Source organism: Meriones unguiculatus, chromosome 1 (assembly GCF_030254825.1).
Source record: "Meriones unguiculatus strain TT.TT164.6M chromosome 1, Bangor_MerUng_6.1, whole genome shotgun sequence".
Taxonomy (NCBI): domain Eukaryota; kingdom Metazoa; phylum Chordata; class Mammalia; order Rodentia; family Muridae; genus Meriones; species Meriones unguiculatus.
The window spans coordinates 11,938,062-11,956,911 of NC_083349.1; the positions used below are offsets into that span (position 1 = coordinate 11,938,062).

The 18,850-nt window shown below is 44.4% G+C and overlaps 1 protein-coding gene across 7 annotated transcripts in view; it reads right to left on the minus strand.

The window, feature by feature from the left end:
- Nucleotides 1–18,850, minus strand: part of C1H10orf90 (chromosome 1 C10orf90 homolog) — a 240,255-nt gene that overhangs the window by 200,653 nt on the left and 20,752 nt on the right. For 4 of the 7 annotated variants that reach the window (XM_060381371.1, XM_060381380.1, XM_060381391.1 and 1 more), the window contains exon 2: nucleotides 14,622–14,694. The exons of the other annotated variants lie outside the window; for them this stretch is intronic. In XM_060381371.1, coding sequence (XP_060237354.1) covers nucleotides 14,622–14,694 — 73 coding nt within the window. The remainder of the gene's footprint in view (nucleotides 1–14,621; nucleotides 14,695–18,850) is intronic. 7 annotated transcript variants of the gene reach the window in all.

Genomic DNA, 18,850 nt, shown 5'->3' on the forward strand with positions numbered 1-18,850 from the left:
GTGAGCATTCCTGGAAGGGCTACTCATCTGATCTGTAGCTCAGGGATTTCTTATTGATCCAAGCTGACAAGAAGATTTCTATGAAGATTGCCTTTGATATTCCTGAGCCCTCCACTGCGTGTTTACTGAAAAAAATAAAATAAAATAAAAACATTCAAAATGCCAAAGTGCATATCTTATTTAGTTGTGTATTTTCAAGCTTTTACACAAAGCTGGTGTCCATTAGATATTGTGGTGTGTGTGTGTGTGTGTGTGTGTATACATGGATAGGCATGGTGATGGATGGGTTGGTGAGGTTTGTGGGTTCTTTATTTGTGGGGAATTCTAGGACTCCTGATGAGGCTTCTCTGTGTATTCTGATTGTAACCAGAAAACTAAGCAGAGCCTGGCGTATGGTTGCAACCTTTCTGGGCGCCAGCCCCAAGCACGTGGATGCTTCCCATTGGCTCAGCCTTTTAGCAGTCTGAGCAGCTCAGTGAGTAATTTGAATCTGCTTTGCTTAGTGGGCAGTTCTGGCGGCAGCTGTCATTCTGTCTCGGGCAGTTCTGCAATCATGATACCCACCCATTCCCGAAGATGCTTAGAGGCCAGGCTCACCTCTTTCCTCTACCTCTCATCCTTGACTCCCCATGGACAGGGCTTATCCAGTCACCCACGTCATCACAAGAGGGCTGGGCTCTGAGTTATTTCTGCTTCTTCTAAATGCCAGGCTCCTACAGGTCTACCCCAGTTCTGTAGCAGCCATTTGCTCTGCCCTGTGGCCCACCTTGGCCTCAACAACAACTGTGGAGGGCCCTTCTGTAAACATCTGAGATCTTGAACTGGAGAGATCAGCTGGTAAGGTAGTTGCCAGGCAATCACGAGGGCCTGAATTCAGTCCTCAGAACCCATTTCAAAAAAGAATGGCAGAGATGACAGGGCACACTTCTAATCTCAGCAGTGGCAAGGGAGAAACAAGAGGGTCCCTCGGACTCACTGGCTAGACAGCCTAACCTGCTTAGCAAGCTCTAGGCCAATGAGAGACTGTGTCCTAAAAAACAAGATGACATTCAAGGTTGACCTTTGGCCTCCAAAAGAACATGTATGTATATCCACACACACAAAACACATGCATCACGAGAATATCTGGGGTCTTAAATGAACTCCTTGTGACACTGCCAGCGGACAAATTAACATTCCAAACACAGCTAGTGCTCTCTACAATTACATTCTCCTCAGGACTGGAAGGCAGAAAACAGCCTTCAAATGTGGCATTTAGGGCCCTAACTGCTCATGAATGATGAAGGCGGCTACTACCGCAGCATTAATCTCCCATCATTGACCTCTTCCTGCCTTAATTGTAAAGGGTGAAAACTTTTATGACAGTGGCTTCTTAAGAACTAACTTTGTCTTTTTGCTGAGGGCACAAGAAGCCCAGCTAATAAGATGACACAGGCAGATGTCCCCTGGCAAGGATGTCTCACGAGCAGTGGCTGATGGACACATCCTAATGAAGGGAAAGCAGCTGGCCAGGAACTGTCCCTTTGGCACCCTTGAGTGGGGCCCCTGCCTCACTCACAATACATCTCAATTATCAAGAATTGCCTGTGCAGCGACAAATGGCAGGTGTGAAAAGCAAGAGCAGGGGATGGATCTTCCAGCTGTCTGACAGATGTGGAGACATCTAAAGACATCAATTCTTTATGCAGAGACTTGAAAGGGAGAAAGTTTTCAAACTGCCTTTAAATTCTGTACATTTAAATTTTTAGTTAAACTTAATGGGGGAAATATGCTCATGGGAGATTTGTGAAGAGATGGGCTCGGGAGTGCTATGGCGGTCCATGCTTTGTATTCTGTGTGGATGCAACCACCCTCTCCATTAGTAAGTCCATAACCACACTTAGTATTCAGTGGAGACAGGAGCCAGCAGCCCTATAAAGCACTGTCCAGGGATAGGGCCAGGCGGAGCAGGGCTTGATAAATGCTGGCTGCTAGCAAAGTTAAACACGCTGAAAGTCTCTGGTCCCCAAGAGCCATCCATGAACTTCACAGACAAGCTTTGATTTTATATCCTCCAGTCTCTCTTTCTTCCCTCCCTCTCCCACTCCTCTTCCCTCTCTTTCTCTTATATATCTTTATGTGTAATGTGTTATGATATGTAGCTCTATATGTCAATAAGTATAGGAATATACATGTCCCGTCATGTGTGGAGACCGGAGAACCTTAGGTGTTGGTGCTAGCCTTCTATTTTATGCAAGATAATCTCTTATTTGCTACTGCATACTCCAAGCTAGATGGCCCATGAAGTTCTGTAGATTCTCCTGTCTCTACCTACTGTGTCATCACAGGAACACGGGGCTCACATATGGTACCTCCAGCATTACATGGGTTCTGAGACTCTGAGCTCAGGTCCTCATTTTCACAACCACTGAGTCATTTCCCTAGACCGCAACTTCTCTTTTTACCTTGCAAACATTCCTTAGAGATTTGTCCTGAATTAGAATGCATGACACTATACACATTTCTCTCCTTTCAAAATGCAGATAAGAAAACCATCCACTGCCTCCACGTACTACACACAAGGCCCTATGGCAGGGCAACCTCATTTCATTCTCACGGTGGCCTTGGCTTGCAGCGCCACTGCTCTGTTTTAAGAAGGCAGAAGAGATTTTCACCCTGTGGTGCAATGGCACCTACCCACCTGCAGGAGACAATGCAACAACAGGGCCCAAGTCCTGCTCTGTAAGGAATCACAGCGATGCTGATGAACAAGAGTAGCATGATATGATCCCTTAATGAGCTGATGGCTGAGGAGTGGGAACAAAGAAGAGAGGAGAGATGAATGGCTCTGATGTGATGGCCTGAGCCGAGTTCTTATATGGAGCAGAACATCTCTAGTTCTGATGACTAGAGATGGTTGAAGCCAGGGGTGGGAAAACAGTGTGGAGGGAGGGAGAAGAGAAAGAAAGAACAATGCTTGGGTTCACATCTCTCTGATGTAACATGTACTGTTATGTCTCCTCTGACCACACCAAGCCTGGTTTGTCTCTGGTGCCTACTACAATCCTCCTTCAGCTTCATCTCTCCCATAATCCTCATGTGTTAAGACAACTGACCTGCCACAATTCATCTGACAAGTTGTCCTTCCCCTATGGTCCTTCCTCAACTATCCATCTCCTTCCCTCCCTCTAAACTCTCAGATTCCCCAAACAACACCATAAACTGTTCCAGAAAAGAAGACAGCAGCAGAAAACACCCGTAAGCATCTGTACTGTTTTGGCAGGTGGGGAGAGTGACCTCAAGCAATGCTAATTTAAAACCCAGTAACAGGTTTTATGATAACAGGATCAGCTGGGAAATACAGAAAAGCTACAGTGAGTCTCCTGACTATCAGTGTTTAAGGCCCTCATATCTCGAAAAGCAAGGACATTATCCCTTGACCCAAACTCTAACTGGTGCTCAGAGTCCAGAGCCTAAAACCTACATCACGCATGGTGCTGTAGGAGGGAGGTGCCCACCCCCACATTGCCTACATTCAAACATGACTCACTACCCCCCAAACACAGGAGAAACCCATCTTGGTCTTTAATCACCCTCACAGACTACCTCTAAAATTTCATTAAAAAAAAAAAATAGCAAATCAAACTTTAGCAGATAAGAAGCATCCCGGAAAGCCACATTCAGAGTTGAGTGGGGAGCTGGACTCATACCAACGTGGATAAGAAAGATATAGAAGAAACTATACGCTATACATCTTTAAGACAAAGCTATTGAAGACCAGAAAAGGAAGAGAATTTTAAAAAATACAATCTTATCATAGATGATGACTCTGTCTGTCTTGCGGCTAAAATCCAGAGCCCATCTCCATCACCTCTACACCCATGGGACAGCTCTTTACCCATGAAGAGGGAACTATTACATAGTATGAGCTCTGGTTTGAGGCACTGAGAGGAGTACAGTCAGGAAAATATACAATCGAGTGAGCTAGGCTTCAAAAAGTGGCATAAAGATCCATAAGGAAGTGGATATGTCTGCTCAAATGGACTGCCAATGGTGAAAACCCATATGGCCCACAGGGGCTCCAGGTTAACTATGGGACATTGTACCATTCAAAAAAAAAAAAAACTATCAATTCTTATTCAAATGGCCCATTTTTTCCTCATAGGCCTATAATGTGCTGTTGCAAATCATGCCATTGGGATGCCATGCTCTTCAGCAGGGAGGGCCTGCCTGGGGCAAGGCTCACTGACCCTTTTAGCCTGAGCCTCTCCACTTCCATCTGTTTTATACATTGGCTTCTCATAAAGGCACACTTTAAGAAATAGTTCATTTAAAAATAACATACACTGCTTTAGGGAAAGTCACCCCTCTGTGATCCGCGCTCACCCCAAATGGTCAAGGCAGTTTTCAGAAAGCAGAAACTTCACAGCAGAATCTTAAAATACTGCTTAGGAGCCTTTCTTTCTACCCCAAAATCAGAGGCAGGGTGTCAAATACCAGCCAGAGGAGAGTCCCAGAAGCTTTTATAATCATAAGGTTTCCTTGTGGGCCCAAAGTAAGCATATGACATAAGACCAAGGTTTTTTAAAGAACCATGGCACCTTTGAACAGGAAGCCAGTTCCTTCCTGTCTCTTGCTCAAACAGGGGGGAGATGGATTCAGCAGGGAGCCTAAGCCTGGCCAAGAGAGAGCTTGTCAATGGAAGGAGCACAGGCAGTTGTGTTTCTTTGTAAGGTCCAAAATGATGACCCAGTGACGTCACCTGTCCAGAGTTGCATGAGGAGGTATGCCTCCAAATTCACATGACCCTGCTGGGTAGAAACTGCTTGTTTGAGTGAGATGTTGCTAGTAAGATGAGAGAAAATGGACTTGGTCATGAAATAAAGTGTTTTTTTTTTTTTTTCTATATTTTTACCCAGCTAGCCGTTTAAGGAGAGGATTTTTTTCCCCATGAATAAATGCAGCATAAGCTTGAAGCAACACATGGGATCAAATGCATTTGAAGCCCATTGTGATATTTAATGTAACAGTCACAGTAATACCCAGCTTGTTAGAACAAAAAGAATATTTATTGGGCAGTTGAACTGTGACAGAGCCAGAGGGGCCTAAGACACCCAGCAAAGTGAGCTTCAGAAGGAACCAAACACTCCGTGCTCCTACTGCGCACCAGGGCGCTCACTGCTTATTTTACTGCGGAATGACCTTTCCTCTTGCATCCCTCCCTCTCGTGCAGGCCCAAGCCCCTCTCCCTGCGCAGGTGAAAGGTGTGAAGTGGCAAATGGTCAGTCAAACAGTCTTCCAAAGCCAGCAGCAAGCTTTCGTAAGGTTAAGGGAAACAGCGAAGCCTCTAACTGCAGCACTGCTTAGCGCAAAGCTGGGGCTGGGAGTCAGAGGTGAGCTCTGCATAGCACAGGGCTTCACCAATCACCCTTAAAATTAGATTATGTATTAGGTGACAGAGGCCAAGAGAAAGCTACAGAGAGAGATTCGCAGAGGGAACTGCCCACTGTACTATTCATAGGGGACTGTGGCCAAACAGAAGGCCAAGGCCCAGGCAACCAGTAGGTGCAATCCAGGAAGTGACAGAGCTGTCACGGTTCTTCCTGGCAGAGCAGATAGGGCTGTCACACAGTCCTGGATAACAGGGACATGTCCTTTCCAGTAAATGTGTTACCTCACTAAGTACAATGAGCCCACATGTGTCTCCTCGGGCCTTCTTTAGGGGAAGCAACAGCAGATATTTCTTCTGTAGCCAGAAGAACAAGAGTACCTTCACTCACCTACAGCACACAACAGAGTGGACTCTGCACAGAGAAAGCACCCAGCAGACCCGAAACAGACCAGGTCCCTGCTGACAAAGGGGGCCAGTGGCAGTCAGGTGCCTCTTAATGCCCATGTGAAAGAACCTTGGAGGAACCCAAAAGCGGGTGTTTTCCATGTTGGACTCTGAACCACCGCCACACAATCAGGTTCCCTCCCTGCTCATCCACCAGCCTTGGGAGGGTTCTGTAAGATCCCCTCACACAGACATGTCTCCAAGCAGCTGCTTTGTACCAGCCCTTCCCTTTAATCTATTGAACAGCCTCTACACATCAGTCCAACCTGAGGATATAGCAAGGACAAAAGGGTCCTCACTTCCCACAGTATGGAAGGCAGGATGATCAATGGACACAGTGAACCAGGGGACGCGGCACAGCCACAACTGTGGAACAAACAAAGCTCCCTGGTGACGCTGAACAGGGGCTGTGGGGCAGAGGAGGCCCTGTACACAGAGAGAGATGGTAGTGGGAAATGCAGTGGTAACATGGTGAGGAGACTGGAGAGTAATTTAAATCACAAATGAGGGTGGAGAGCTGTGTGCTTTGCCTGAGTTCCTATTTTCTCCTCTGGGGACTGATGCAAGTTTTACCCAAGGAAGCACCATTGGTTGAAGACGTTCTTGTAAACTATTCAAAGGATGAGTTCTTCTGTGGCCAGAGAGGAATCTAGGAAAAGACAGGAAGTAAGGAAGACTGAACAAAATGGCTCCTATATAAAATAAACAAGCTTCACACGCAACTTCAGCAAGAAGGACCTCATGAAAAGCCAAGGGTTGGGGAAGGCTGACAGGTCCACTCCACTCCTGGGCCTTCTGTTCCTGCTTATAAAGAAGCTGAGCTCACCAATGGTGTTCTCTGGAGAAGAGCTGCCCGCTGCTGGCACTCTGGTTATGAAGAGATGGGACAGTACTTCTCAAAGCAGAGCCAAGTATGCAGAGTGGATTACTGCTTCACTAGTACCCCAGGAGTTCAAAACCATCGTTGGAGAGATGGGGCAGCTCCACTCTTTGAAAGCTGGACAGAGAAACCGTTGCTCTCCTTGTTTAAGAGGGCTACAAAGACTTCATCCCTCTCATCCATCACAGACCCACTCTTTAAAAGCTGCCAGTTGTAAAGGTCGGCCCTAATTGATCAGGATGGAGAAAATTCATGCCACCACCACTACCCCCTTTCCTCCCTAAGCCACCAGAATCAGTAATGGAAAGTCGGGTGACCCTCATCTGTCTCCTTCACATTTACTAACATTTTTATTTCCTATTGGCTCCCCACCAGTCCCTTCCTAACATCTGCAGCCTTGTCTGCAGGCAGGTCACAGGGTGACGGGTAAGTGGTAAAGGGAATCTTCTAGAACTATAGGATTGAGCTTTGAAAGGGACTTTCCACCATCTTCTGATTTTAAAAGCAGATGTGAATTTAGGTGGAAATAGTCATCTTTCCCACATTTTTTTCTCCCTTTGTGTTCAGATCCTATTAATCATAGGAAACTGAAATTTTACTCAGGCCAACAGATTCTTCAGGCCTTGCCAAGAAGGCAATTTAACCATAAGCTTTCCACCATCCACCCTGGCAGGATGGAATTTTGAATGACTAAGTGAGTGGTTACGTGGTGCTAATGGTGACACAGACATGAAGATCCAAAGCTACATTTACTTGAGTCTTTCTGACTGGGAATCAGGACATGGCTGTCATGAGACCCCATACCCCCGATTGAGCTCTTACAGCAGGGGCTTCTCCTTCATTGTTGAGTTTTAGAGCAGCTCCACAGAGACAGAAAATCTTATCCCCGCCTCCTCCCTGCCTTAGGACACCAACAAAGGAGGAAATGGCAGCATCTTCCTTAAGGTTAAATCCAATGGATGGCCAAGTTTACCACTGGAATGAGAGGTGTCTCAGTAGAAAGCACACTGGAGAAGCCTGCTCTCTTACCACCTATACTCGTGGGCTCCGTTGGGTTCACAGCCCTCCATACCTCCCAGCTCCCATTTCCTCCTGGAGAAGCTGAATAAAAACAGGGGCTGTAAGGCACAGGAGGCCTCAACTGCATCTCAGCTGCTGTCCTAGTGTTTTCTCCCACCAACCAGTGCAGCCCAACAAGATGGCACACTGAGAAGCAGGGCCTGCCACCAAGCCTGATGAATGTGAGTTTGATCCCCAAAATCCATAAGGTGGAAGGAGAGAACCAACTTTTCTAAGTTGGCCTTTGACATGGACACATGCACCAACATAAGCATGCCCCTCCAACATACACAGATATGTGAAAAGATAAACATAGATAATTAAAAAAAAAAATCTGTAACCCTGCTTTAAACACTACATCAAGCTGTGCCCCGTATCCTGGACATCTAGAGCAGATGTCACACTGGATTCTCACATGAAGTATTCAAACCCCACAAAGTCAACACATATGGCCTTTGAGCTTAGTCTCATCTATGCCCCTCTCTGGCCCATATACCTAAACAATTCACCTCAGAACCCCTGCTCACAGCCTCCATCACAAAGTGAACTTGTAAGAGATAAGAAATATATAACTCAGCTCATTATTTTTACTTAAACTTTAACTTTAAAACATTGAACCTTACTGTAAATTATATATGGAAACATTTTTGTGGCTTCAAAATCAGATACATGACTACGGTGTAGACCTGTGAAAACCCCTAAGGATGATTCTTTCTAGAGAAATTTGCACTTGCTCCTTGGTGGCTACTCTCTTTTTCTTTTCCTTTTTTAAAAAATAACTTGTATTTTAATTTAATAAAATTAAATTGGTGTTTCGTCTGCATGTATGTGCTTGTAAGGGTGTCAGATCTTGGAGTTACAGACAGTGGAGTTGCTATGCAGATGCTGGGAATTGAACCTATGTCCTAGGGAAAAGCAGTCAGTGCTCTTAACTGCTGCGCCATCACTTCATCCCCTCTTTTTCTTTTCTTTATTTATTTATTTATTATAATTTATTCCCTTTGTATCCCAGCTATAGTCCCCTCCCTCTTTCCCTCACAATCCTGCCCTCCCTCTCTCTTCTCATCCCATGCCCCTCCCCTAGTCCACTAATAGGGGAGTTCCTCCTCCTCTTACATCTGACCCTAGCCTATCAGGTCTTATCAGGACTGTCTGAATTGTCTTCTGTGGTCTGGTAAGGCTGCCCCCCAAAGGGGGAAGTGATCAAAGAGAAGGCCAATCAGTTCACGGCAGAGACAGCCCCTGCCCCTGTTCCCCTTACTAGGGAACTCACTTAGAGACTGAGCTGCCATGGGCTACATCTATGCAAGGGTTCTAGGTTATCTCCATGAATGGTCTTTGGTTGGAGTATCAGTCTCAGAAGATCCTTGGGCCCAGATCTTTTGGTTCTGTTGGTCTCCTTATGGTGCTCTGTTAAGGCTTTGTGTGTGTGTGTGTGTGTGTGTGTGTGTGTGTGTGTGTCCCCAATTATATGGTCTATTTTGGAGAAGTTTCCATGAGGTACATTTCCATGAGAAAAAGGTACATTCTTTTGATTCTTTTGTGTTTAGGTGGAAGGTTCTGTAGATGTCTGTTAGGTCCACTGGATTCATGACATCTGTTAGAATCATTCTTTCTTTGTTTAATTTCTGTTTTGTTGACCTGTCCTTTGTTGAGAGTGGGGTGTTGAAGTCTCCCACTATTAATGTTTGGGGATCTATGTGTGGTTTCAGTTTTATTAATGTTTCTTTTACAAATGTGGGTGCCCTTGTATTTGGGGCATAGATGTTCAGAATTGTGATGTTTTCCTGGTGGAATTTTCCTTTGATGAATATGAAATGACCTTCCCCATCTCTTTTGATTAATTTTGGTTGAAAGTCTATTTTATTAGATATTAGAATGGCTACCCCTGCTTGCTCCTTGGGTCCATTTGCTTAGAAAACTGACTTCAGCCCTTTACTCTCAGGTAATGTCTATCTTTTTTACTTAGGTGTGTTTCTTGTACACAACAGATTGTCGGGTTTGCACATCCATTCTGTTAGTCTGTATCTTTTTATTGGAGAATTGAGTCCATTAATGTTGAGAGAGATTAATGACCAATGGCTGTTAGATCTTTTTATTTTGATGTTGGTTGTGGTAGTATGTTTTTGTGCTTGGCCACTTTTAGTTTTGCTGTAGTGAGGTTATTTATTTCCTGTGTTTTCCCCAATGTAGGTAGCTTTCTTGAGTTGTATTTTTCTTTCTAGGCTGGGTTTGTGGGTAGGTGTTGTTTAAATTTGTTTTTGTCATTTAATATCTTGTTTTCTCCATCTATATTGATTGAGAGTTTTGCTGGGTATAGAAGCCTGAGTTGATATCTGTGTTCTCTTTGGGTCTGCATGATATCCATCCAGGCTCTTCTGGCTTTCATATTCTCTGTTGGGAAGTCAGATGGAGTCAGATGGGTTTGCCATTATATGTTACTTGGCCTTTTTCCCTTGCAGCTTTTAGTATTTTTTCCTTTGTTCTATATAATTACTGTTTTGATTATTATGTGGCAGGAGGATTTTCTTTTTTGGTCTAATTTATTAGGTATACTGTAGGCCTCTTGTGTGCTTATAGGCCTCTCCTTTAAATTGGGGAAATTTTCTTCTATGATTTTGTTGAAAATATTTTCTGGGCCTTGAAGATGGGATTCTTCTTTTTCCTCTATTCTTACAATTCTTGGGTTTTGTCTTTTCATGTTGTCTTGGATTTCTTGGATGGTTTGTGTCAGGAATTTTTCAGATTTAACATTTTCTTTGATGGATACATTGATTTCTTCCAATGTATCTTCCACACCTAAGATTCTTTCTTCCAGCTCTTGTAGTCTATTGAGTATGCTTACCTCTGCACCTCCTGTTTTCTTCCCTAAGTTCTTCTTCTCCATGATTTTCTTTCTTTCTTTCTTTCTTTTTTTTTTTTTTTTTTTGGAACCCATATTTTATGTGTTTTATTTTTTTTAATTAATTTTTTATTTTTTTCTTATCAGTTACATTTTATTAACTCTGTATCCCAGCTGAATCCCACTCCCTCATTCCCTCCCAATCCCACCCTCCCTCCCTCATCTCCACCCTGCCCCTTTCCAAGTCCACTGATGGGGGGGACCTCCTCCCCATTCATCTGATCCTGTTTTATCAGGTATCTTCAGGACTGGCTGCAAAGTCCTCCTCTGTGGCCTAACAGGACTGCTCCTCCCTTGGGGGGTAGGGAGGTCATAGAGCCAGCCACTGAGTTCCTGTTAGAAATAGTCCTTGTTCCCCTTACTATGGGAAACCAATTGGTATGATTTTCTCTGTTTGTGTTTTCTTTAATTTTTCCAATTCTATTTTCAGATCTTGAACCATTTTGTTGATTTCCTTCACCTGTCTGACTGTATTTTCCTTCAATTCCTTCAGCTGTTTGTTTGAACATTCCTCTGTGTCTTTTATTTCTTACAGTGATTTAATTATTTCCTCTCTGAAGACCACATCTTCCTGTATTTCTTTATGGATGGTCATAATATTTTTGACTTTATCTTCTATTTCTTTATACAATTTATTTGTTTCCTCCATTTTCCTCTTCCTAAGCACAGACGTAAGGTCATCTTCTTGAATTTCACTTATGTTAGGGTGTCCAGGGTTACTTACCTCTGAATAACTGGGTTCTGGAGGTTCCATAATGCTTTGGCTTTTGTTGGTTGTATTTTTGTGCTGGCCTATACACATCTGGCTATCTCAAGTATTGGCTGTTAGTTTTCTGGTGCCTGCTGGAATCCTGAGGTAGGGAGAATCCCTTTAGCAGGAAGATAATTGTTCTTGAAGGAGGCCTCCTCAGCTTTTTGGGCATGGTCATTGAATGGCCAGTGCTTCTCAGGAATTTCCACAGCTCACCTAAGGTATATGGACTTGTGTGGTTATTGTGGTCATTGGTAGTCAGGGGAGCTCTCCTTTCACCAGGAGAAGTCCTGGAGACAGCTTCCTGCCACTGGGTTTCTTGCTCTGAATTTAGTGAGCTGCTGCTTGCTGCTGCTGCTCTTACACTGTATTTGCTGGGCACAGCTCTCTTGAAGAACCAGGGAGCCCTGTGGTTTGGTCAGTTTAGCTAGAGAGACAGATTGTGCCTTGGAGCAGTGTCTGGGAGCTGGTCCTATAGATCCCAGGCTTCTGTCGGTCTGAGGTTGGAGCTCTGTGCTCCAGTACATAAGAGGTAATCAGTGTCAGGTGAGCGCAGCACTCACGAATTTTTCTGGAGATTAGATGGGTGTCCTGAGGTCAGACCTGATGTTTCCCCTACCATGGGCTTTCCTTTGACATTCTGTGGTGTTTTTGTGTCCACAGTTCAATCTGAGATGGTAAGTAGAGCATATAGGCACAGGCGAGTGGCTTGTTACTGGCAACTGGGCACCTGCAGGAACCCAGAAACTTTTCCTGAGAACTTTTCATAGGGGCGGGGGGATTGGCTGGGTACCCTGAGGTCAGACCTGATGTTTCCTTCACCGTGGAGTTTCATCGCAATAGGGAAACCTAGTCTCTGGTGTTTTGGGGCCCATAGTTCTGTCTGGGACAATGAGTTGGCCATGCATGTGGGTCTCTTGGTTGATGGCTAAGCATCTGCTGGACCCCAGGACATTTTCCAGAGATTGTCTGGGTGATCTGAGGTGGGTGCCAGTTGCTTCCTTTACTGTGTGATTTTCTCTAGACTGGAAAACCCAGTCTGTGGTGTTGTGGTACGTACAGTTCAGTCTGGGATGGTGCTCAGAGCACACAGGATTATGGCTCTGGGCTGGTGATGAAGCACTGGCTGGGACCTAGGAACTCTTCCTTGGTTTAGTTGAGTGACCTGAGAATGAACGCGATTGCTTCCCACACCATGGGGTTTCCTCTCCTTTTACCTGGGAAACACAATCGCTGGTGTTTTGGGGCCCAGAGTTTAGTTTGTTGTTTGCTGTGCAGTCACTACTGTCCTGCTCATCTGAAACATTATCCTCTTGGTGGCACCATCTTGGATCCCCCCTTCCACACAACCCTCTCTTTTTCTTAAAGCCAACTTTGCTTCACACTGACTGTGGTGGTTTGAATGTGAAATGTCGCCACAGGCTCATGTATTTGAAAAGCTGGTCCCAGTAGGTGGTGCTGTTTGAGGAAGTTACAGAACCTTTAGGAGGTGGAGCCTTTTTGGAGGAGGTAGTTCAGAAGTGGGCTTTGAGAGTTCATTGCCCCATCCCACTTCCAATTTACTCTCTCTGCTTCCTGTCTGTGGTTAAAGATGTTATTTCTCAGCCTCCTGCTCTGGCTGCCTGTGCCTCCCCCACCATTATGAATCCTAACCCTCTGGAACCATCAGCCAAAACAAATTATTTCTTCTGAAGTCACTTTTGGTCACACGGTGTTTTATTACAGAGACAGAAAGTAATTAACACAGTGACTCATCTCAAAATTGTTTTGTTGACGTAAGACAAGATCCTGGCTACATCTAGGCAGAGATCTTTAAGGTGAACATTTCAGGCTACACAGCCAGTGTCTCGGGCTGTTTTCCACTTCCACTGACATATCTAGAGTGTCTTGGGCACATTTTCTACAGCCTGTACCATCAAACCCCCATCTGGAGCCACACAGTCTTAGTTTCTTTGGAAAGCCTAATTAGCTCCTCCTGAGCTGACCCATTTCTGAGATATAGTACCACACACGCACACTTCAGTCACCCAGTGTGATTGCCCTCACAACTGCCACGGCTGTCCTGGGGACAATGCATCACTCCTCTTGATGTTCCAGAACTCCCCAGAGCTGCCTGTGGCCAGCTCTGCTTCCTGGGCTGGCATTTGCTGTCCTGGCAGAATCATCCATCAACTGAATCACGTTCTCACCCCAGGCAGCTTCTTGGCTATGATTTGATATGGTCCCAAACTAAATATTTGCCATTATTAAAGAACAAGCTGTAAATGATGCTCTGGGGGCTTCCAGAGAGGATTAAGTATGAAGGCTTCCTTCTAATAACATTTTTGTCTTGGGTTGACTATGCTGGTTAAGAAATTCAGATGTCTGATACCTTTTATATAATCACACAGTTGCAGATAATGGAAAGAAAAGTTATATATGGAGAGAGACAACAGATAGACAGGTATGATATATAATGACATACATATATTATATATACATACATATTCATACAAACACAAACCTACTTTGCATCTACAGCTACCCATGTGCCAAGCTTATGAGTTATTATTAGAATGATGATTCAAAAACACAATTTACAACATTAAAACATCCTTTTAAATTTTGTTTTTGCTTGAGTCTCTGAATTGAATATTTTATTAATCTGGTAGTCTTATTATTCAGGACCATCAGAACATTTGACCTAAATCCATATGATTTCTACCAGGAAGGAGGTAGGGGTGAGTGCTTCTCACATAATTTATATTAACAAACTTCATAAATGTTATGAACTGTAACCGTCTCACCTCCTGTTTTTACAATGCAGTGACTATGAGTTTAAGCCTCATAAAAATGATTTATGGACACACAGCTATCATTCCTATATTTAAGCTGCACCCACCTCATTCTGAAAGTGTTGCCTGTTTGCCCTATTGCTCAGTCCTGGTTAGAATCCAATTCTGTTTGGCCAAACTCTACAGGAAGCTGTGGTGACCCATGCCTACCACCACGGGTTCCAGGGATGACACTTGGGGTGACCAGTGTCCCCATTTCATTGGTTTTTCAGAGACTGCTAGCCAGAAAGCCTGAAGGCTAGACATTTCAATCAGCCTCTTAGCTAACACCTACATTTGCAGGGAAAATGGGCTCCAAACACATTTCATTATTAATTTGGCAGAGGAAGGGAGGGTGGGGGAAGACAAGGGAATTGGGATCTGAAAGGCTCAGTCTTTACCTGCTTTTGAAAGAGTTTCATGTCTTTCCCAGGCAGAGTCATCTCTGGGGGATGAGAAAAGTCGATTGTTCATCTGGAAAACAACAAAAACTTTTCCAGTTCTGTTTTTTCTTGCCTGGTCAATGGTGCACATTGGGGCTGGGGTGATGGCTCAGTGGGTAAAGCATCTGCTTTGCAAGCCTGACAGCCTGAGTCAGACACCTAGACTACACCTTCAGCTGAGCATGGTGTGGGCAGATCTATCATCCCCAGTGCTTCTCTGGCAAGATGGGAGGCAGAGACAGGAGAATTCCAAGAATGCTCAGGCCAACTAGCCTAGCATAAACAGCAGTGACCAACAGAAAAACCCTGTCTCAAACACAGTGGGAAGTGTGGACTGATACCCAAGTTGTCTTCTGACCAGACAATGTTATGAATATAGCTCCATCATCTCTTGACTTAGCACTGCCAATGAAATAGAGGGTAGGTTTTTGATAACTTCAAAATGTCCAAGAATGGAAGAGAGAGGGGGAAAGAGGAAGGAAGGGGGGTGAAATCAGCCAACATTGATTTGGGTGGATTTTGTTAGTAGATCAAAGAAGCACCTCCCAGTGCTGGCTGGATGATAAACCTGAACATTCAATAAATATTGGTAAATCGATTAACTGAGCAATTAAATTTCAAGAATTAGCTTTTAAAGTCCAATGAAAATAAGATTTATGGCCACAAAAGGATTCTATTGTCTGTAAGTGTATTATCATACTGATTTTCTCCTCCAGGAGCAAATGGTTGAAACTCCACTAGTCTTTGTGAAAACAGTTGCTATGAATGACATTATGGACCCTGGGTATGATGACAGTGAGACTATAGGAGATAGGTCTGGCTTTAAATAGGGTGTAGCTCTCTACAAAGTTCACTATTAGGAAGCATGCATCAAGTTACCCAAAAAATTACACACACTAAAGTCTCAAACTGGGGCTGGGATGTGGCTTCTGTGTGAACTGTGATAAGCAAAAGGACCTGAGCTCAGATCTTAGCACTCCCATAAAAGGCAAGCAGAGCACCACATGCCTGTAATTCCTGTGCTGGAGAGAGAGAAACAAGAGGATCCCAGGGCTTCCTGGCCAGCCATTCATAACCAAATCAGAATGCTCCATGTCCAATGGAAAGTGATTTGGATAGACATGACACTGACCCCTTTCTCCTCTACTGCACACACATACATGAACATGTACACTCACACATACATTCACACACATGCATTCACACATGAACATGAACACAGATACAAACAATCACACACAAACATGTACACACATACAAACATACATGAGTGTGTAACTGCAGACATCTAAATCTCATATTTTATGTAAGTTTAGAAATTTTGAATGGACTGTACTCATAGCTAGCTCTGGATGTATCATGCAGGTTGCACATCGGACACACCTGCTCCAGATCGTCTTGCTCCATGTAGGTCTGCCCATGTCTCCCTGTCCTACCCTATGGCCTTGTCCAGCTGGTGAACTCCTCTGATGGTCCTGTTGTATCCAACCATGAGTTTGGAGGCTGCTTACTTATGGAACTCAAGTCTGGCTCCCATTATGAACCTTGGCTCAGTTCTCGGTCCAAGTCTGAGTTCAGCTTATTTGTGCTTACTCCTCATCTGGGCTCTTTTCACTCTTAGCATATGGACTCCACCAATGTGGGGCTGCAGGAGGAGAAGATGCAGCCAAAAGATGCTTCTGACTCAAGAAGTAGTCTGGATTCCTCAGACATCATAAAGACAGAGATGATTGGGGCTGGGATGAACTCCAAAGAAGCCAGGTGGCTTTCCTCTCTAGCCCTACTCAGTCTCTCTTCCAACCACCAACATGACTGCTGGTCATAAGACATGATGACAACTATGAGACATCATAGGTGACTGTCACCAGACTCAACTGTTACCCACATCAGTCACTGAATTCTTAGCATTCTTAGAAAGATATGCGGGTGCTACCCCACAATGGCAGCTGACAGAGCCATAGCATCAGTAAAGGAATAGACCAAGGTCATGCAGCTGGGGTGAGAGAAAGAAAGGCAGGACTTGGACCAAAAACCAACAAAGTATCAATATCCACAGTTTTCAGCCAGCATTTTCCAAGTATCATCATCACCACCATCAACATCATTACTCTCATCATTGTCATCACCATTATTCTCATCACCAGCATCATGATTACCATGATCACCATTTATCACTCTGACCACCATCACCACCATCATCACCATTACTGCCATAATCATCATTGCTCTCACTCTCACCATTCCCATCATCACTATCACCCTGGTCACTGAAAGTTAGTATTTGACTAGTAGGCTCTATCTGGCAATATTTACATATCCACCAATTAACCAACTAAGTGAGTTAACCAACACTTAAGTGTGCCAGATTGGATTGTGGATGGCTTCTCTGTCTGTGGGACCTTGGATGTCCAAGAAGATGAGTCACTAAGTGACTAGGCCCCTCTGCAAATACTCTACTTCTCCTAAGCATCTCTGGCCACTGGAGATCCAAGAGTTCCCAATTGCAGGTGACTCTGAAGCTTCCTTCATCAGCCTGATCCCAGAGCATAACCCACCCACAATGTCCTGAAAAGTCTTAGGTTTGGCCCTACTTTCTACAGATCATCCAAGGCCACCCATTATATAGAAGAACAACCCTTTTACTGTAGTGTCAAGAGGGCCTGTGAGTCCATCCATGGTAATCTCAGTAGATCACCAAGTCACACTCTGTGATCATCTTCCTCCCCCTGACTGTACATATTTATACAGCATCTTTTCATGTACTTATGAGTTTGTCTCACATGCTTTCCAGACCTTCCTTCCTATATATCTCAGCTCACGTGCCCTGTCCTCATGAGTATCTTCTGACATTACCTTCAAAACCAGACAATGATCATGATTTGCACCTCATCATAGAATATTCTTTTCCTTCAGAACACATGCTTTGTTTTGTAAATACAGTGGAACACATGGAGATATGCCTGACCATTTCTCAACATGTGAGAAATAAAATACACCATGTGAAAATAAAATATACCATACCCTGCTTGCCAACAGATTCCTTGCTCTGAATAGAGGGCTGAACACATTACAGCCCTCAGTGGGAATTGGTTGCAGGGAGATAAAGGAATAAATGAGTGTGGGAATAAATAAAAACAGAGCCTCCTCTCCCAGGACCACAGCAGACAGAACTCCAGTATCCACGGGCCTGACTCCTTAGAACATCCCCCATCAGGACACCCAGCCACACCTTCAACAACATTCCCATCTGCCTCTGCCTCTTAACATGAGCAGTATTCCTCAGGCATTCTCCTTGACCTTCTATTCCCCACCAACTCACCTGAGGGAGCCATCTACTCCAATGTTCCCCATTCACTCCTCGATTTGTCCATCTTCATTGAGATACTGGCCCACATCCCAGAGTTCTACTTGTTCTGCTGTTCAGTGGCCAATGCTGCCAGCTCTGCTGGATGGCATCTACCAGCTGCTCCTTTTGGCTCCAGAGCATCTCACCATCCCACATCCATGTCTCCCACAGTCTTGATGAAAACCTCTGCAGTGACCTCTCATTCACATCCCCACAGCCTCTTTTCTCTACTCCATCACCTATGACATTTCCATAAGGCAATTCTAACTCGGTGACTCCCCAGCTTCCAACTTTTGGGTTGTTTGTTTGTTTGTTTGTTTTCAATAGATTTAAAGTCTAGTCAAGGCCATTTGTTTTCATGACCTTTTCCCAAGTAGAGTTGTTCATAATATCCAAATGTCAGAAGTATCTGAGATAGCCAACCTCGGAGAACAGCTTTGTAAGTCACATCACATGTGCAATGAAACCCAGGGGTCTGCTGCCATTATAACAATCCCTGTGTTCCTGGCTACATCTCCTCATCTATAGACTATGGCATGTCACCAGTGGTCTCAAATGCTTTGCTAATCTGAATATGTCTTCCTGAAGAATAATTTTTAACAAACTTAGTCCTGCACAGAGAGAGATAGGGTCTGAGCTTTGCCATGGTAGTCATCACCCTTGAGCTGCCCCTGATAGCTGCTTTTGTTACCAACAACATTCTTCAGCTCTGTTTTAACTATGTAAGATACACGGTGTATTCATTAGTATGTGAGCTGTTTCCTCCCCTGGAAACATAACCCCCTAATCAGTTGGCTCTTTGTTCACAGCTATATTGCAAAATCTACAACAGCCCCAGATC